At 46.6% G+C, this 20921-nt stretch overlaps 2 protein-coding genes across 5 annotated transcripts in view; both read left to right on the forward strand.

Moving 5' to 3' along the window:
* Positions 1-3308, forward strand: part of LOC308584973 (cytochrome P450 2J2-like) — a 62569-nt gene extending 59261 nt beyond the window's left edge. For all 4 annotated transcript variants that reach the window (XM_081190384.1, XM_081190386.1, XM_081190383.1 and 1 more), the window contains 2 exons: positions 444-585; positions 3086-3308. In XM_081190384.1, the coding sequence (XP_081046510.1) occupies positions 444-585; positions 3086-3279 (336 nt within the window). In that variant the 3' untranslated portion in view covers positions 3280-3308. The remainder of the gene's footprint in view (positions 1-443; positions 586-3085) is intronic.
* Positions 3309-4138: 830 nt separating this feature from the next.
* LOC308584995 (cytochrome P450 2J2-like) overlaps positions 4139-20921 on the forward strand; it is a 61387-nt gene continuing 44604 nt past the window's right edge. The window contains exon 1 of the mRNA XM_081190418.1: positions 4139-4896. Within this exon, the coding sequence (XP_081046544.1) occupies positions 4729-4896 (168 nt within the window). The 5' untranslated portion in view covers positions 4139-4728. The remainder of the gene's footprint in view (positions 4897-20921) is intronic.

Consider the following 20921-nt stretch of genomic DNA (forward strand, 5'->3'; position numbering starts at 1 on the left):
ATCAAAACCGGGGAAGGGGGGGAAGTTTTGGAATCCAAAGGGGTATAATTGGGAAACTCGTGAAAGGGAACTTGGGTCGACCTTAGAAAAAGGGGTAAATGTTGAGTATTAAAATGAGGTCTAGAAGTTTAAAATTGGTTAATTAAGACGAATTAAGTAAAATGTTAATAAGGGATAATTTGGGGATAAGAACTTGCTGAGTTAATTATTGGAATTGGGATGCAAGAAGGGGAGGTGGGGGAAGTCTGGGAAAGTGGCTAAGAAATTAAGGATTTAAAATTATACTTGTTATTTGTGTGTAGTGTCGGTTTGTGGTTGTTTATGTTTTTGTGTTTGTCTAAAAAAAATGTGAAAACCCTAATAAAAATTTTATATATAAAAAAAGAGAATCCTGGAATGTGTTGATCTGAATGCATTCCAAGTTAATTCTTTCTTATTTGCAGGGGACTGCCGTTCTTTTTGATCTGCGCTCTGTTCTTCTTGATCCAACACGATGGGAGACTCCTGCAGAGTTCAACCCGAATCATTTCTTGGACAAGAATGGACAATTTGTGGACAGAGAAGAATATCTGCCATTTGGTGCAGGTGAATGCAAAAGTCCAAGCTGAGTTGTGGTCTATAGACATGCTTATTGGTTGGCTTCCAGGAAATGATCATCATCAGCAAGAGAGTAGGGCAGAATGGATGCAATATCCCCTTGGCAGGAGTGGCACTGCTGGTCAGCAGGATGGGGCAAGGCTGTTGATAATTTAGGGAATTTCTGGGTGGCTGATTTTGGACTCACAGGTACCCAAACCCTTATGGGGCCCCCATCACTGGCAATCTGGACATCTTCACACTTGCCACCCCATTGCCCTGTCCCTGGGAGAGGTAACACTGCCAGCACCAGGGTGCTGTCGCTCCCTGTCACACGTCACTGCTGGATGCCATCCAACTTCTTTTCAGGTGACAAGGCTAAAGCTCCCCCACCTCTTTTCATGGAATGTAATTTAGCCTTTTATGAAACTATACTCAGAACTGAGTCTGCAGTTAAAATATCCCACTTCCGTACTTCTCGCACTCTGAACTGTAAAGGAGGCTGGTGTATGTTCAGGTTTCAATTTTCATAGAACAAAAGACTATTTTTGCACCCTCTGTGTCAGGAGCCAGGCTATGTTGTCTGCGCCATGCCTGCAAGTAGTCAGCAGACATCCTCAGTGATAACTTAAAGGCTCCTGTTGACTTTTTAATACAAAGAATTATGCCTATTCAATTGTTGACGAGAATTTTATAAATTAAAAAAAGGACTGGTTCATCTTTAAACGATTATACAGTATTGTTTAACATGTTCTTATTGGTGTCAAGGCAAAAATAGGTGTATAGAAAGTACTTTTTGGTGAGAGAACCTCAACAAAGATTTAAAATTACAAACATGTAGGAAAGTAAAGCATGGAAACATATGCTTTAAAATAGACCCTTGTGGGTTCCTTCCAAAATTTCCCTCTTCCCCTACCATAGTAAAAGCCCACATATTTGCTTCCCCACCCCCATCGTTCAGCCTGGACACTGAGGTCCAGTACCGAGGGCCTTCTGGAGGTTCCCACACTGCAAGACTACTGCAATGCCCTCTACGTGGGGCTACATTTGAAGGTGACTCGGAAACTGCAATTAATCCAGAATGAGGCAGCTAGATGGGTGACTGGGAGTGGCTGCCGAGACCATAAAACACTGGTCCTGAAAGACCTACATTGGCTCCCACTCCATTTCCGAGTGTTGGTGCTGACCTTTAAAGCCCTAAAGGGTCTTGGCCCAGTATACCTGAAGGAGCGTCCTCACCCCCATCCTTCAATCCGGACATTGAGGTCCAGCTCCAAGGGCCTTCTTGCAGTTCGCACACTGCAAGATGTGAGGTTACAGGGAACCAGGCAGAGGGCCTTCTCGGCAGTGATGCCTGCCGTGTGGAACGCCCTTCCAGCAGATGTCAAGGAAATAAGCAACTGTCAGGGGTTTAGGAGCAGAGGCACGGGCAAGGGAGGAGACAGAGAGCGAAGGGGAGGAGGCAGAAGAAAAGATGAGTGATGACGACGACCCGAGATCTCCCAGTCTTTCCAGTGAATCAGAGGATTCACAGAAAGGAGCACCAGTGGCCAGGGCAAGGGGGGAGTCTAGGGGGGCACCCCAGGAAGGTAGAGCCAGAGGGGACTCAGGGGGGAGCAGCTGGAAATCGGGACCAGCGTCACCGCCAGGAAGCAGGGAAGAGAAAGGGAGCCAGGGGGGAAGCGCTAGCAGCTCACCACAGGAGGGAGGGCATGAGTCAGGAGTGGCCACGCCTCCATCGGGGAGCGAAGAAACGGTTAAGAGGAAAGTGGAAGGTTGGGCGCGCGCGCCAAGTTCAAATGCAGAGGAAGGCGGCGCAGTAAGCAGCCCCGAAAGGGAACCAGGTCCTAAAGCCCGGCGCAAGGAGGCAGGAGGGTCCGGGTCAGCGTCAGAAGAATCCCGGAAGGAAGAAGCCCCGGGGGGTAGAGGGACCCAGAGGAGGACAGTCAGGCGGAAAAGGTGGAGCAAGGCTAGGATATTAAGTTGGTGCACACGGGGCGGAGACTCAGACGGAGCTTCGCCGATCTAGCTACTAGACGTAGAGTTTGCGCGCAGCAGCGTGAGAATGGAAACTGTAATTCAATAAAGACTTTTACTTAATGATCGCTGGCTAGCGTGATCCTCTGTGAGCTAGGATCTTCAAGCAGCTCTGACAGCAACTATAATACTTTTAGGAGACATCTGAAGGCAGCCCTTTTTAGGGAGGTTTTTAATGTTTAATGCTATATCATGTTTTTAATATTCGGTTGGAAGCTGCCCAGAGTGGCAGGGGAAACCCAGTCAGATGGGCGGCGTATAAATAACAAATTCTTCTTCTTCTTCTTCTTCTTCTTCTTCTTCTTCTTCTTCTTCTTCTTCTTCTTCTTCTTCTTCTTCTTCATTATTTCACTTTCCTATGTCTAGTTCTCCAAAGTATTATACAATATAGCATGTTTTATAGCTGCGAAGTAATTGACACTGAAAAGTAAATTATTACTCAGTTGCTGACTTTCCCATGTCTCCTCTTCAGGGGCTCGCATTTGTTTGGGAATGCAGCTGGCAAAGATCGAAATCTTCATCTTCCTGACCAGCCTGCTGAGAACATTCAGCTTCCAGCTGCCAGAAGGAGTGAAAGAACTCAATCAAGAGCCTTTACTTGGGACTACAACACATCCCCATCCTTATAAACTCTGTGCTATTCCCCGTGGCAATGCAAACCTCTGATTTTGTTTAAAAGCACCATTTTCCTCTCAGTGTCCCTCTAGTCCCACTTTACTCAAACTTCTGTCATTGCTTAAAACATACACTTTCCCCTTTTAGTGTAAAACCCATCTCACAATATTCAAACCGGATGGCAGCATGCTGCTGGCCATGTGAAGGTGTCAGTTGCTTGCACATTTATTTTTGCTGTTTCTTAATAAAAGTACAAAGGCATAAGAGGAACTCTGCTAGACCAGGCAAGATAGGACCCGTCTAGTCCTCCAGATGTCTGTGGGAAGCCTCCAAACAGGAAACTGAACGCAACAGCACTCTCCTTGCTTACAATTTCCAGAAAGTGATATCCATAGCCACAGCGTAGGCAGAACATAGCCCTTGTGGTTTGTACCCACTGATAGCTTTAACCTCCATGAACCTATCTGATTCTCTTTCTGAACAATCCAAGTTGATTGGGATCACTACATCTTCTGGGAGCAAATTCCACAGTTTAATGTTGCAGAAATGTTGTATTGCTCCTCACTTGAACTTAATGAACCAGAAAGGGTGTGAGTCAAGCATATGTGTTATGGTCAGAAGTCCCTTTGCCAGGGATCAATGAAAGTTTTGATAGCATAGTTAGATATATCAGCCAGACACTCACAAGTACAGGCCTTGGAAAAGCTACGGTACATCTATGTGAAGTGCTGCTAGTAAGCTTTTCTCATTTGTACTACTGACGTAATAACAGTAATAGCAACAATAATAATATTAATGATAATAATAATAATATTAATTCTCTTTCTCTTTCTTTGGGAGCAGTTGCTACTTTAATTTTTTTTGACAAAGTGATAATAAATAAATAAGAATAAAAATGTGACCCTACCCCCGAGACCATTCCATTGTAACTATCCAACCTCCCAAAATTTCAACACCTCTTGTGATAGTTTGACTCCTTTCTGTTTTAGCTGCACAAATTCTACAAACACCTTCTGTGCCTCCTGCATATTCCCTGCCTTACCTTAATAGCATGTGTTAATTTATCATTAATAGCTATATTAAGGACTATTGCCATGAGGTCTTGGCTGAGGGCTTCCCATGGGCATTTGCACTGGGCCTTTTCCATATGCAATTTTATTTCATGAATGGTATGGTACATATTTTCCCAATGTTTCTGGCACAAATCAGTCTTACACTAGCCAAAATTCTAATTGCAATTCATATTAATCAGACTTCCTCTCATCTGAAAAATCACATGAAAAATGATTATAGTTTTCAACTGTAGCACATGACTTGGGATCACATTCCAAGGCTACTTGGACATGGTGTCAGAACACTTATTCATTTTTAATAAGAGAGTATATAAAGAGAGAGAAAAGTTGATTTCTCTGAGAAAAGCAAGATCTCCTTAGAGAAAGAGTGTTGGACTTAACCAGGAATCCTAAAAAGTCTCAAGGAGAAAGAGAAAGCAAGAGAAGGATGGAAATAGGGGCATTTTTTATTGTTATGCTGGTGGTTCTTCTGATTCTGCATTTCCTGAAACAGCTCTGGTCAAATAGGCACTATCCTCCTGGACCTCTCCAGCTTCCTCTCATTGGAGGCGTGTGGCGGATTGGGGTGAAGCTTCGTGATGATACTTTCATTAAGGTACGTATTTCCAACTCAGTATAATATGAACAATTGTTTTATCTATTTCCCTTAACAACTATGATATTTCAGCTTAAACAATAGTAAGGGTTAAAACAGTAAATGTCATGGCCACAACCAAGCACAGAATAAAATGTGATGAAACCCCTACATTTACTGAAACTGAATTTAATTAAAAATCCCCAATGTTCCACTGTGAGAGAATCCTAGAATCATAGAGTTGGAAGAGACCACAAGGGCCATTGAGTCCATCCCCCTGCCAAGCAGGAAACACCATCAGAGCACTCCTGACATATGGTTGTCAAGCCTCTGCTTAAAGACCTCCAAAGAAGGAGACGCCACCACACTCCTTGGCAGCAAATTCCACTGTCGAACAGCTCTTACTGTCAGGAAGTTCTTCCTAATGCTTAGGTGGAATCTTCTTTCTTGTAGTTTGGATCCATTGCTCCGTGTCCGCTTCTCTGGAGCAGCAGAAAACAACCTTTCTCCCTCCTCCATGTGAAAAGCGTCATTCATATTCAGGTCACGCAGAATTTTTATAAACTACTTTCATGTGTAGTAAGGTCAAGAAAAAGTGGCTAAATAAAATTTAATAAATGAAAAATTATACAAAATAAACATATATTTTTTTAATAAATTCAGTGAGCTAGGTAAACTGAATTTGTTCATTCCAGGCACTCCTGCTGTGTTACGTACAAGGGCATTAGTATAAAAACACACAAAAGTTGAAAATGTGCATTCAGAAATTACCAATTGTTATAGGAATTCTAAGGTCTAAAAAATAGAAGAAATGTTGATAATTGAACAAGGTAAACACACATACGTAAAGATATAAACCACATGTCTAAAATAGTACAGGAGAGCAATCCAAAAGTCATCTTGGCTCTCCTAAAGATTCTCAGTATTTTCTCTGCCTCCTTAATCCCCCTTGCCTGAGAACACGTAGGCAGATAGCAGTCAAGGGAAGTTCCTGAAGGGATTCCTCTCCTATAGCAATGAATCTCCTTTGTATTAATTGTCATTGTTTGCCCAGATGCTCTGCATTGAGGGATGTCTGACAGGCATATCAAATGCTAATGTTTTGTGTAAACTGTGTCTGGAACTATGTAAAACTTGCTAATCATGAAGTATAACAGCATAAATCAGACCCGGCGAAAGCTCGCCCATCCTCCCTCTCGCATAGCGTACCAGAGGCAGACTGAGACACTCAGAGTCAAACCACTCCCGTAAGTGTTTGTGACCACGCCTCAGGAAAGAGACGTCACTCAGAACTCCTTAACCCTGTGAGTTCTGAAACCTTTAACAGGGAAGAGTGGTGTGTTCTTCTCACGCTTGAGGAGGATCGCCGATAGTGACCTAGCCTGTATCCTGCCGGGGACACAGACAGGGAGGTCAACAAGGAGCTCAAGCCGGGTGCCTGGAGAGTGGCCAGTTTCTCCTGATAAGGCTTGAATCCAACAGAAACCATTTGCCTTTTTCTCGAGGAAGCTGAGCAAGTCGGAGCAAAACTATACCGTGTATGACCGAGAACTGCTCGCGATCTACGCTGCCTTTCGTCGTTGGCACCATCTACTGATAGGGGCGCAACACAGAATCCAGGTGTGCACCGATCACAAGAACCAAGAGTACTGGAGGACTGCACGCGTACTCAACCAGAGACAGATTCGCTGGGCGCAGGAGTTCTCCAAGTTTTCTTTTGAAATCCAGTATGTGCCCGGGAAGGAAAACGTGAGAGCAGACGCTCTCTCGTGGAAGCCAGAGTACTTCGAAGGAGAGGGGCCACCGGAGACACGACACATCATACCTGAGGACCGATGGGTGTGTGGGGGAACCCTAGTGGGGAAAAGAGCACTGGCAGGGCTTACTAGGAATGATGAATTCACACGAACTAAAATCAGGGAGCTACGAGATGGGAGAGAGGCACCAGAAGGGTTTGAGGAGAAAGAAGGGGTGTTGTACTATACAGGGGCTATGTATGTACCGGGGGAAGCCCTAAGGGAAAGGGTACTCAAACAACTACACGACAACCCCACAGCAGGGCACTTTGGACAGCACAAAACGATGATGCTGGTCACCAGACAGTTCTGGTGGCCATGGGTGAGGGAGGATGTACGGGAATATGTACGAGGGTGCGACCACTGCCAAAGGGCGAAAGGGGAGCGGACGGTACCAGCAGGCTTACTGGAACCCTTACCCACACCGAGCAAACCCTGGGAGGTGGTGTCCATTGATTTTATGACTGATTTGCCCAAATCACGGGGGAAAATTGCGGTCATGGTAGTAGTCGACTTACTGAGCAAAATGTGTCATTTCATAGCCTGTTCACATGCGGTGACGGTGGAAGAGACGGCACATTTGTTCGTAGAGCACATTTTCAGGTTGCATGGCGCCCCCTTGAGGGTTATCTCCGACCGCGGAAAACAATTTACCTCCCAGTTCTGGAGGAAGCTTATGAGCTTGCTGCAAGTCGAGGTGGGGTTCTCGACAGCAAGGCACCCAGAAACCAATGGGCAAGCGGAAAGGGCAAATAGTATACTCCGGCAATACTTACGCTGCTACGTCAGCGAGAGGCGGAACAATTGGGTAGAGAAACTAGTGCTGGCTGAATTTGCGTACAATAACGCTGAACATGTGTCTACGGGAATGAGTCTGTTTATGGCCAATTATGGATGCCATCCCAGAGCCTTCCCGGGGGGGGGGGTGAGGAGCAAAACTGGAGTGTACCCGCGGCGGAGCAGTTCATGGAAGAAATGGAAGCACTACACCAGCAACTTAAGATGAACTTAGAGAGGGCCAAGGCTGTTTACAAGAAGCAGGCAGACAAGCACCGCCGGGAAGGGGAAACCATACGGGTGGGGGACAGGGTGTGGTTGTCCACCCAAGGGTTACCCTTTAAAGGGGGGTGCAAGAAGTTGCAGCCCCGACGGCTGGGGCCATTTGAGGTAACACAACAGGTAAACCCCGTAGCATTCAAGCTCAAGTTGCCTGACAGTATGAAAATACACCTGTGTTCCACAGGTCCTTGCTCTCACCACACAGGGAGGGGTGGGAATTCCCGGGGCGAGAGGTAGGAGTCCCCCCACAACCGCAAGTAGAAGAAAGGGAACACCAGCGCTCAGCCACGGAAATAATAGATTCGAGGTCGCAAGGTCATCAGGTGGAGTACTTGGTGGCTTGGGAAGGGGAGCCCGGGTCAGAAAACACGTGGGTTCCAGCGGAAGCCGTCGATGACAGGTATATGGTGGAAGTATTCCACCGCTGGTTCCCGGAGAAGCCCAAACCCTTGGAGAGGTTCTGGGAGGAACAATTAGGAACCACAGATGACGAAGAGGGTTTCGAGGGGTTTTCAGAATCCGAGGAAGAATCAGACTGGGAGGTTCATCCCGTGGGTGGGAACCAAAGCAGGTGGGAAGAGGGTTTCGAATCCACTGAGGATGGTGACAGTTCCTTCCGGGGTTTCCCCGTCTCGTCGGCCGAAGAAGAGAGAGAAATCGATTCTACCGGGCGAGCGGGGGGGGGGGGTCCTGGAGGGGAGCTGGATGTCAGGGAACTGGCATCAGAGCAACAGGAGAAGGAGAGGCTCTCCGATTCTTCAGGGGAAGGTACCAGCACAAGGGGGAGACGTAGCTTGATAGAGGGGGAAGGAAATCAGCATAACACCAAGGATCCAGGAGAGCAAATGGCAGAGGAGGTGGAAGGGCTCCGGGATTCTTCCTTGGAAGTCAGTGAGGAGAGCACTGGTCCTCCACTACCCACGCCCTCCCTGCGCAGAAGACTTCCGCGCAATGAGAGGCAGAGACGATTGGGTGTCAAACAGCTTTTATGCTGGCAAAGGTTTAAGAAACGCCCACAGACAGATTCTGCTAGCGACTGAGGCAGCCACGCTGAGATGGGCTGTGCAGTCAAAACGGTTTAAACTATGCAACCAAGCTTCCAAAAGGGAAGGTTTACACACGAGTAACTCCCAACCATTACACGGTATATTGATTTATGGGAGAATTAACCTCCTGGCGATTTCGTAGTCTAAGAGAAGATGGTAACTTATCAACCTTATACAACAACGGGACCACGATACCCAATGTACATGTGCCTGCGAGGTTTCGAGGAATGGATTTGTATGCTTTTTCTCCACAAAGCAACCATAACTCTCTTTGGAGTAAATAGCTGATATTACTACTCTGTTGGGACCAATTAAAGGCTGCAGTAAATAAAGAACTGATATGAGATTGCTCATCAGTGGCATTTGCTAAGCCAGGGATAGAAGAATTCAGATTCCAAGCCGCATGGTAGGCTTCCTTTCTAGTTTTTAGCCAAGCACTGGTGTCACTCCTATAGCACTGAGATTGGTCACTGTATGTTCCTGTAAGAGAACAAGAGCTATTAACAGTGAATTTCAATGTATATTGACAGTTTGGATATATGCCCCATGATTCTATTCCCTGTTCAATTCAAAAACAAATGGGGGCAGGCTCATGGAGGGTCAATTGTACTGGAGGCCAAAAAGTTTGGTTAGGGGATATAACATTTGTAAATTGAAAAGATCCATTAACAGGCACACCTTGAAGCATTAAGCCTGAATGATGGGCAAAAGGGGGCATGTGCATACATAACCAACATTTAGAAGCATGCAATAAACTGGCAAACATAATCATATCTTGTACAAAAATATTATCCCTCCAAATCTTATGATAATTTTCTCCCCTAAAAGTCTTAATCAACAACACCATTCTTCTAATTCAAGAGTGGCTGAGCCGTGGATACTGCCAGCCAGAGAAGAATGCTGACAGCAGCGGCTTGCCAGCTGATAAGGTGAAATATGGTGGTTTCAACTGGACTGGGTCATCTGCTTCTCTTCCTTGTATAATGGTGCAGCAAAGGATGGCGAAGGAGATGGTGAGGAAGGCACTTCCGCAGTTGAAGGGACTCGCCATGGCCGTACGCATCGAGCTGGAACCCACAAAGGCTTATCCTCGACGTCCACTGCCACGTACGCTCGTCCCCACGTGATCAACGGGACAGGTCCATGCCACGCGGGATCAGGCAAGTGTCGGTACACCACCAAGGGGCGGGGGAGTGCCTCCTCCTTCCTAAAATGCAATTCAGCGGGGGTATGGGTCCTATTATGTGGATATAAAAGATGGTTAAGTACAAAAAGAACTTGGTGGACTGCCGAAGGGATATCTGCTGTTGGTATGTGTCAGGGAACTGCCATCGCAGTCAGGAGTGGAGGAAGGGCTCCCGAGCGATGCCGGAGAAGGTCCCAGCAGGAAAGGAGGGGACTCAGTGACCGGGGAAGGAAATCAGCGTTACACCAGGGAGAAAGGCGGGCGGAGGCGGGCTTCGGAGGGATGGCTCCAGAACTCTTCGCCAGTGACCAGCGGGGAGAGCATTGGTCCTCCACTGCCCACACCCACCCTGCGCAGAAGACTTCCGCGCAGGGAGGCTAGGCGGAGACTATCCGTCACGGAACATTTATGTTGGAAGAAGTTCAGGAAACGCCCACTGATGGATTCTGCCAGTGACTGAGACAGACGCAGAATCAGGACTGTCCAGCCAGGGAAAGGTTTTTCCAGGCAACCTCGCCGAGAGTGGCGGCAACTTACGCACAAGCAACCCCTAATTCCCATTACAACCGTGAACGGTGGTTTTTATTGATGTATTTTTATTTTGTTCCGTTTCATTTTGGTTTGGGGATGGATATTGAGTGGGGTGGGGATTTGTTTTGTTTGGTACAATTGTTTTTGGTTTGATTTGTTTTTCTATTTTGTAAATGGAGGTTGGTTTGAGGCCTGGGATTGCTACCGTGGAGGGGCGAGGGAGGTATGGCGGTGGGGGCAGATGTTATAGGCGAAGGGGATCGAGATACGGATATGCTCGTACCCCTTCCAATCTGCGCCCCATCCCGAGGGACGAAGGTAGGGTGAGCAGGGATTACTCACCTCCGTCACTGGTGTTGTGCAATGCCAGGTCTATAGGCAACAAAACCGCCACCCTGCGAGATTTCTTTACCTCGCAGGGGGTTGACCTGGCTTGTGTGACGGAGACCTGGGTGCGCGAAGGGGAAACTGTTACCTTACAAGAGATGGCGCCCCCGGGTTTCTCCGTCCTCCACCAGTCGCGGACTGTGGGCCGGGGGGGAGGGGTGGCATTATTAATCCAGGAAGATCATTCTTTCAGGGCTCGACCATTGCCATCAATCCCCGGCATTGAATGTGTTGGCCTAGTGTGGGGCTCCGAGGTGAGCTTGGCTGTCTGGCTGGTGTACCGGCCACCTAGCACACCAGCAGCCACCCTGTCAGGCCTGCTGGAGGCAGTGGCCGGCTGGGCCTTGGAGTTCCCTAACCTATTGGTATTGGGGGACTTCAACATCCATGCTGATGCCACTCCCTCCTCACAGGCTCTGGACCTGGTGTCTGCCATGGGGACACTAGGGCTCTCCCAGTTTGTTTTGGGCCCCACACATCAAGCAGGCAACACACTGGATTTGATCTTTGGCATTGGTATAGATGTGATCATGTCTCCTTCGATGAAGGTGCCATGGTCTGATCACTACGCTCTGAAAGCCAGGATTGATTTTCCAACCCCACCCTGCTTAGGTGGCGAGCCAATTTGGGCTCGCCCGAAGAGGCTGATGGACCCTGATAGATTCCGTCAGGCCTTGCGGGACCTTGCTCCCCCTGGCGACTCATTGACTGAGCTTGTTGAGGGCTGGAATATCCAGCTCCTAGCAGCTATCGATGAGATCGCACCTAGGCGCCCTCTGCGACCCCGCAGAAACCGGGCTCCCTGGTTTACCGAGGAGCTTCGGAAAATGAAGTGGCACCTCAGACGGCTAGAGCGAGTATGGCGGTGTGCCCGTGACGGAGCCTCAAGAACATCTTATAGGGTTTTTATGAAAACCTACGAGATGGCAGTGAAGTCCACTAAGAAGTCCTACTTCTCGGCCTCCATTGCCTCCGCTAGCTCTCGCCCGGCGCAATTATTTAGTATAATTAGGTCTGTAACGTCCCTTGAAGGACAGCCAAATTTAAATAACAATCTGACACACAGCTGTGAGGCATTTGCGAGCTTTTTTGTGGAGAAGGTCCTGTTGCTCCGCCATGACCTCCCTGCCAATTTGGATACAATAAAGGAACTGGAGGCCCCTCGACTGTCCTCGGGTCCAGTATTGGACCACTTTGACTGGATATCCCCAGCCGATGTGGACAGACTCCTCCGAGCTGGAAAGCCCACCACCTGTCCTCTTGACCCATGCCCGTCTTGGCTGATTAGAGCATGTCCAGATGAGGTGCGGGGCCCCCTGGGTGATATCATCAATTTGTCCCTTGGCACCGGGATATTCCCAGGGGAACTGAAGGAGGCAGTGGTGCGTCCGCTCTTAAAGAAAACATCATTAGATCCCTTAGATCTATCCAATTACTGCCCGGTTTTGAATCTTCCATTCCTGGGTAAGATGATTGAGAGAGCGGTTGCCGAACAGCTTGGTGGGTTTCTGGATGAAACATCGGCTCTCGATCCATTCCAGTCTGGCTACCGCGCTGGTCATGGGACCGAGACGGCTCTGGTCGCCCTAACAGATGATCTCCGCAGGCAGCTGGATCGAGGCGGGTCGGGGCTGCTGATTCTTCTAGACCTGTCAGCAGCCTTCAACATGGTCAATCGCGAACTCCTGGACCACCGCCTTGCCGACGTGGGGATCCAGGGCACAGTCCTTCAATTGCTGCGCTCGTTTCTCTCTGGTCGGGGACAGAGGGTGGCGCTTGGGGGGGAATTGTCATCACGCCACTCCTTGGTGTGCGGAGTGCCTCAGGGTGCGATTCTCTCCCCGATGCTTTTTAACATCTTTATGGGCCCCCTCGCCCAGCTTGTCCGGAGTTTTGGGCTGGGTTGCCATCAGTATGCCGATGACACCCAACTCTATCTGTTGATGGATGGCCATCCTGACTCAGCCCCAGACACACTGACCAGATGTCTGGAAGCTGTGGCTGGATGGTTACATGGGAGCCGGTTGAAGTTAAATCCTTCGAAGACAGAGGTCCTCTGGCTGGGACGGGGCGATATGGGATTGAGGGGGCAACTCCCATCTCTTGCGGGGGTGCAATTAGTGCCAGCATCATCCATTAAGAGTTTGGGTGTAATCTTCGATACCTCCCTCTCTATGGAGGCGCAAATTACATCTATAACAAAGGCGGCATTTTTTCATCTCCGCCAAGCTAAGCAGTTGGCTCCTTATCTCTTTCGCCCTGACCTAGCCACTGTGATCCATGACGGTCACCTCCAGACTGGATTATTGTAACTCGCTCTACGTGGGGCTGCCCTTGAGACTGACCCAGAAACTCCAGCGGGTGCAGAACGCCGCGGCGATACTCCTTATGGGATCTTCGCTGCGAGATCACATTCACCTGGTGCTATAACAGCTGCACTGGCTCCCGGTGGAGTACAGGCTCAGGTTTAAGGTGCTGGTTTTAACCTTTAAAGCCCTATACGGCCTAGGACCCTCGTACCTACGGGACCGCCTCTCCTGGTATGTCCCACAGAGAAATTTATGGTCTGCAAATAAAAGCATCCTGAAGATCCCAGGCCACAGAGAGGTTAGGCTGGCCTTAACTAGAGCCAGGGCTTTCTCGGCCGCGGCTCCAATCTGGTGGAACGCTCTGTCACAAGAGACTAGGGCCTGCGGGAACTGACATCTTTCCACAGGGCCTGCAAGACAGAGCTGTTCCACCAGGCCTTTGGTCGGGGTGCAGCCTGACCACCTCCTCTGGCAATCTGCACAGAATCTTGCTTAATGGTTGCCATCAATTTGATTTTAATTAATTTTATAATGAATGTTTTTAGAATGTTGGAATATTTTGATTGTTGTCAGCCGCCCTGAGCCCAGCTTCGGCTGGGGAGGGCGGGATATAAATAAAATTTATTATTATTATTATTATTATTATTATTATTATTATTATTATTATTAATGAAGGCCTGTGCCAGGAATTATGTGTGGTGGCCGGGGATCGATGGAGAGATACAGGCCTGGGTCAAACACTGCCAGACCTGCCAAGAATCCACCTGGATTCCCCAAGGGCCCCAGCCCAGTCCTGGGAGTCCCCCCAAGCACTATGGCCATGCCTGCACGTTAGGCCCTCCCATCCCTGTGAATAGTTAGGGAAAAAATGAGATGGCGCTGCCTGCTGCCATGTCTAGTTTGGTCCTGGCATTGGCTCTGGGTGGCAAGGCCAGTTCTGGTGCCACTTCTCAGTGGATTCCACGTGACCTGTGTATCATGTGGATGAGAATGGTTATCTCCTTCCAGGATGTAAGGGCAGTCTGTCAGCCAGGCTTCTCTTCCTCCTGAGCCGCTTTACCTGTGTAGGTGGGGGAAATGCCACTGTAAAGCAGTGAAGAGGAAAAGGAAATATTGGGCCGACCTGTCACCTGGAAAAGAGCTTCCTAGATGCTTCTCCCCACTCCCTAGCAACAGCTTTACTTCTGCTTTAACCTACAAGTTTCCCTATCTCCCTGCCTGACCAGTGCATTTTCTATACTTAGTATGCATACAAATTGGGCTTTAAGTAACGCAGCTCCAGCCGTCTGGAATAAGTTGCCAGCCGAAATCAGAAATCACCTAGTATTTTGATATCTAATTCATGTAACCCTATCATTTTACTCAGTAACAACTGTATGATTTTATAAATGGTTTTATGGGGTGGTATACAAGCAAGTTTTACTCAGAAATGGCCCATTCAGATTAAGGGCCCCAAGTCAGTCATGACTATTAATTTCAATGGTTCTACTCTGAGTAAAACTTAATTGAATATCCAGGTCCAACTCCAGAGGGTGGCAAGTTGGGGAAATTTGCCAGGGACCCGAGGTCAAGAGAAGACCCAGAGGTCTAACAATGTTTTATTTAAACTTTATTAATTTAATATTTCCCCCCTCAATCCAGAATTCTTCATGCTTGTCCTCAACACACTGCTTTCTGATTCTAGATCCTGCCGTCCACAAGCCCTAGGGGTGGCTACTTAATATGTGAAAACCCTCCTCACGATTTTGTTTTTCATGCTTTTTCTTCTGTGCACATGCCCTAAATGAACATCAAGAAGGAAATGGTGATTGTGATCATGCTATACACACTTCCACAATGCCACTGGTCAGGTGTAGATACTTCCTGCACCACCAGTGCTGAGATAGTCTGTATCTGTTGTCAAATGGACACACTGTAGGGTAACTCAAGGTAGGGCTGGGAAAGATTCCCTCTTTGAAAGCTGCAGAGCTGCAGAGAACAAAATTACAGTAATACAACAAAATGGCTGCAGGAGAGCAGCATGGCAGCCAAAGATAGAACAAGACAACTTCAAGACAAAAGCGCAAGTGAGAAAATGGCTGTGTGACTTGGCTCTTTTGTGGAGTCAGCCAGAGCCATGCCCATCTCCCAGGTCACATGCAGGGGGAGGATAATCCAGTCAGTGGAACAGAAAGTTACTTTCTGACTGGATATTCCCCTGCCTGTGCCCACTCTAGGGAAATAGGGAATGTTGCATTTGACTGTACCAATGGATACATCCAACAGGTTGCCCTGTATGATGACCACTGGCAGTAGAGAGACAGGAAAAATGAGTCCCTGTTAATTTTCTTCGACCTCTCAGTGGCTTTTGATATCATTGATCCTGGTATCCTTCTAGAGCAACTGTCTAAGTTAGGTGTGGGTGGCACCACTATGTGGTTCTTCCAGTCCTACTTGGATGGTTGTTCTCAGAGGGTGTTGCTTGGAGAGTGATTCAGTCCCATGGGGCCTTCACTGTGGGGTTCCATAGGGTTCAATTATATCCCCTATGCTTTTAAACCCCACTGCTGAGTTGAAGTCCTTACCGGCATTAATGAGCGACTCTCAACCCTTCCAATAAAACTCACCAAAAACCAACAGGCTATGATTATAAGCACTTATGCACCAACACTGGATGCCGATGAAGACATTAAAGAAATTTTTTACTCTCAGCTGGAAACCATCCTAAGGAAGATAAAATTATCCTCCTGGGTGATTTTAATGCAAGAGTTGGGCGAGATTTCAGTCTGTGGCCTGGGACTACTGGGAAAGAAGGAATTGGCAACAGCAACCAGAACGGAATCTTACTTTTGATGATATGTGCAGCACACAATCTTGTTATTACTAACACACTCTTTCGACAGAAAAAATAACTTGAAAACTTCATGGAGGCTTCCTCGGTCAAACCACTGGCACCTCTTAGACTATGTTATTGTCCGTGCTAAAGATCGCCATGATGTGCTCCTTATCAGAGCTATGATGAGATAGAAACTGTGCCACTAAGAAAAAGACCTATGCCAACGCTAAGGCTGAGGTTCAAAGAAGAACCAGAGAACTAAAAAACACATGGTAAATTAAAAAAGCTCAAGAGATCCAGCACAGAGTTTCTTTAAAGCCACAAAGACCATCTATGGGCCAATAAATCATGGCATATGCCCCCTACGCTCAGCAGACGGTACCATACTTCTAAAAGATAAAGAAGCTATTGCATTACACTGGAAAGAATATTACCAACAACTCCCCCGTAGCTGCTGAGGTCCTCTCACAAATTCCGCAAAACCAAGTTAGAGATGAGCTTGCAGTATCTCCATATCTGGGAGAGTTGTCTACAGCTATTAATCAAATGAAAAACAACAAAGCTAGCAGACCTGATGGGATGCCTGCCAAAGTCTTCAAAGTGGGTGGAATTGAACTTACACAACAACTTCACAAGCTTATTGAAAAAGTCTGGAAGAGAGAAGAGATCCCAGCAGACTTTAGGGATGCCAAGATTATAAATCTCTTTAAAAAAGGGTGACAGACATGATTGTGGAAACTATCAAGACATCTCTCTATTAGCTGCGGCCGGCAAAATTCTTAGCCAACAGTTTCTTAACAATTTCCGAGGTGACCCTTCCCAAATGGTTTTCAGCCTTCTAGGGGGACAGTGGACATGATTTTCACTGCTTGACAACTTCAAGAAAAATGCACAGAGCAAAACCAACCCCTGTATATGGCGTTTATTGACCTGACTAAGGCCTTCAACACTGTAAATTGTAAAGCCCTGTGGACTGTCCTTCTGAAAATTGGCTGGCCAGATAAATTTGTGAACATCATTTGGCTCCTCCATGAAAATATGACAGCAACACTTTGTCGAAGGGAAACTCCCCACCAGAGTAGAAATCGTATATAGAACAGATAAAAAGCTCTTCAATCTGAGCAGGCTGAAAGCAAAGAGTAAGATTACTATAACTTCTATTGTAGAGCTTCAGTATTCTGATGATAATGTAGTGTGTGCACACTCAGAGGATGACCTAACAACCATCTTAAATATCTTCACAGAAGCTTACATAAAGCTTGGCCTGTCACTCAACATCCAAAAAAAACAAAGTGTGACACCAACATAACCCCTCTGCAGCGCCACACATCCAACTCAATGGTGTAACGTTGGAAAATGTCGATCACTTCTCCTACTGGGTCGTTATCTTTCCACAAGGGCCGACATTGATACCAAAATCCAGCATCACCTGAGCTCTGCAAGTGCAGCTTTCTCCCGATTGAAGGACCGGAACATTTGCAGGGAAACCAAAATGCTTGTTTACAAAGCTATTGTACTACTAACCTTACTGTATGCTTGTGAAACATGGACCACTTATAAACACCATCTCCAACTCCTCGAAACATTCCATCAACAGTGACTCTGAAAATTTTTACACATCACTTGCGAAGACAGGCGAACTAATGCCAGTGTACTGAAAGAAACAAAGATCTTCAGTGTTGAAGCAATGATTCTTCAACATCAACTTCATTGGACTGGTCATGTTGTGCAGATGCCTGATTATCGTCTTCCAAAGCAACTACTCTATTCTGAACTTAAAAATGGAAAGTGTAATGCTGGTGGTCAATTAAAGAGGTTTAAAGACTGTCTCAAGGCAAATTTTTAAAAATGTAGTATAAACACCAACAATTGGGAAACACTTGCCTGTGAGCTCTCCAATTGGAGAACAGCCTTTACCAAAGGCTTTGAAGATGCTCAAACACAGGACAAAAGGGACAAATGTGCTAAGAGGAAGGCATGCTTGCCAAATCCACACCGTGTTCAACTCCCGCCCTGAAACCAATGTGCCCACTGTGGAAGCACATGTGGATCCAGAATTGGCCTCCACAGTCACTTATGGACTCATTGTTAAAACTATGTTTATGGAAGACAATCTTACTTGGCTCTGAATGATTGCCAGAGAAGAAGAAGAAGAAGAAGAAGAAGAAGAAGAAGAAGAAGAAGAAGAAGAAGAAGAAGAAGATCTAGAGGTTTGGATACATTGTCAGCAATATGCTGATGACACACAGTTCTGATTGTACTTCACATCTTTCCCCAATAATGGACTGGATGAGAGCCAACAAACTGAAGCTCAATCCATATAAGAACTGAGGCACTGTTAGTGGGTGGTTCTCTAGACCTGATGGCTGGGAGGTTGCCTGCTCTTGATGGGGTCACACTCCCTTTGAAGAAGCAGCCACATAGTTTTGGGGTACTCCTGGATCCTTTGCTGTCACTCAAAGCTCAGGTGGTCTTAGTGGCATGGAGTGCCTTCCATTAACTTTGGCTGGTGGCCCAGCTGCGCTCTTATCTGAGCCGGGACAGTCTAACTCCTGTTGTCTATGCTTTGGTAGCCTCTAGGTTAGATTATTGCAATGTGTTATACATAGGGCTGCCTCTGAAGACAGTTTGGAAACTTCAGCTAGTGCAAATTTAAGTGATTGGGTTCTTCATCGGGGCAAGATGGTTTGAGCATATTAGACGGATCCTTGTCAGACTGCACTGGCTGCCAGTTAGTTTCCAGGCCCAATTCGAAGTGCTGGTTTCGAGCTATAAAGCCTTAAACGGCTGAGGACCACGGTGTCCCAAGGACTGCCTCTCTCCATAATAAGAAGAGACAGGCCTTATAGCTGCCTCTGCACCTCCATACATTCCTTAGAGAAAAGGAAGGTGGATGAGTCATGCTCCGGATATTTAGTCTTGGACTGTTTCTGAGCCACCCAGTGCAGCTGGCATGCTAATTCTAGCTCTAAGCAGAATCCAGACATGGAGGATGGGCTATTCAAAACATGCCCCAAGCACTTTAACACAATTTCACCCATTTTTCCAAATTACACCAACAGTCTCTTTCCATGCTAAGAGAATTGTGTGGCTTTGGAAGGAACTTACAAGGGGGCATTTTAAAGCTCTAACAGCCTATATGTCCACACTTTACTATGCTGCATGTCTTGTGATTTTATGTCTCTGCCAGGGCTGTCTCATCAAATAGTATGTGAGTAATGATAATTTTGCTTTTTTACAAGAAGCCAAAATGCTTCAACTGTTAGATAACCGCAGTAGATAGGGCAGCCTACAGCTGGAATACGATTTCTTTGTACTCTTCAGCAAGTATAGAACTCGTTTACACCTGTTAGTGGTCAGGATGTGGTTGTAATAAGTAGACAAGTGTCAGCAGTCCAGATCGACTCACACTTGTTAGCTGGAGATATTTAGAGTTTGTGGCCAGGATGTGATTGTAATAAGTACGCATTTGTCAGCAGTCCAGATCGATTCACAATTGTTAACTGGAGATGTTAGAGCTTGTGATCAGAAGGCGGCATTTTTGCTTGGCTTAGCAAGTAATTGCAAATAAGGGAAATAATAAATAATGTTAGTAGGGAAATTAGGCAGTCTTGATAGGCTGTAAACCTTGTAGTATCCAGCCAATGGGGAGACAAGGGAGGGGACCTGCACTTTGGGTATAGGGAATATAAGCTTATGCTTTGCCAAAGCCGGGGTGTGCCTACTTTGGACACCTGCTCTTGCAAGAACGTTTGGTAATCAATAAACTCTTTGCTGCTTCACCAATTTTGTTCAGATTTTATTTTGAGGGTCTCAAGACCCACTTCTAACATAGTACTTGCCCTAAACTTGGATCTAGGCATCCAGGGAATTCTCATTTTATTTTACTATATCCAGTATTTTTTTCCCTTTCAACCAAATGACAAATATTAAAAACCAACACACACACTTTCATTCTATAGACTAAAAGAATCCCTAGCTACCCAAAAGCCCAGAGAGCGAGTTCAACAGTTTGCTACAGACTCAGACTAAAGGAAAAGCGGGGTTGGGGAAGGAAGGAAGGAAGGAAGGAAGGAAGGAAGGAAGGAAGGAAGGAAGGAAGGAAGGTGGGTATACCTGATCTTGAAGCAAGAGGAGCACAAAGTCAGGGACCAGCAATCTGTGCCTTGGGCAGTAAGTTATGTTGTCCCCCTTAAAATGCTGTGCTAGCAAGGCAGCAGAAGTCTCGCCTGTTCCTTTGGTACATGTGCCAGTGAAGTCTAGGGTTGTTCCTTGAGACTGATGTGTAGCCAGAAGGAGGCTCTGTTGGAGTTGTTAACTAGCTAACTGTGGCTAAGCTAATTTGAATACGCTTGGAAGTTGGTATCTAACTAACTTCTATGTGTAAAGGGGGAGGCCTTGCTTAGTGAGTGAATAACCACAACACCAAGTCTTTTGGACTATGGTTGTTCCTTTCAGTTTACTTACTGTGTTCCATCTACCCACCCTTAACCAAGCATGTGTGGAGGGACCTTCCTTTGTTTTCCTTCCCCCTGTGGATCACAAGGGGGCTGGGTGCACTGCAAATCTCATCTCCAGTGAAACCATAGCCACCTGTCATCTTAACTTGTCAAGAGTGACTCTGGGAAAAGTACGACAATGTACAGCTGGGATCACACCTACTTTGAGTTGTTTGTTTGTTTGTTTGTTTTGTTTATGCATTTTACAACTTATATATAATTCATCATTCATAATTCATAATAATTCATCATTATCTTTTCCCTGGACTTCCCAGGCATTCTCTCCATGGCATTCTTGGTAGTCTTTCGTTGGCTGCATAATCTACTATTCCACTCATTTTCATCTCAAATCTTCCTTTACTTAATGTTTTCTGCTGTTCATATGTTCATTCCTATTGTAGGTTAAATTGACTATTAT

The sequence above is a fragment of the Podarcis bocagei genome, assembly GCF_964188305.1.
Source record: "Podarcis bocagei genome assembly, chromosome: 4".
In the NCBI taxonomy this organism is placed as follows: Eukaryota; Metazoa; Chordata; class Lepidosauria; order Squamata; family Lacertidae; genus Podarcis; species Podarcis bocagei.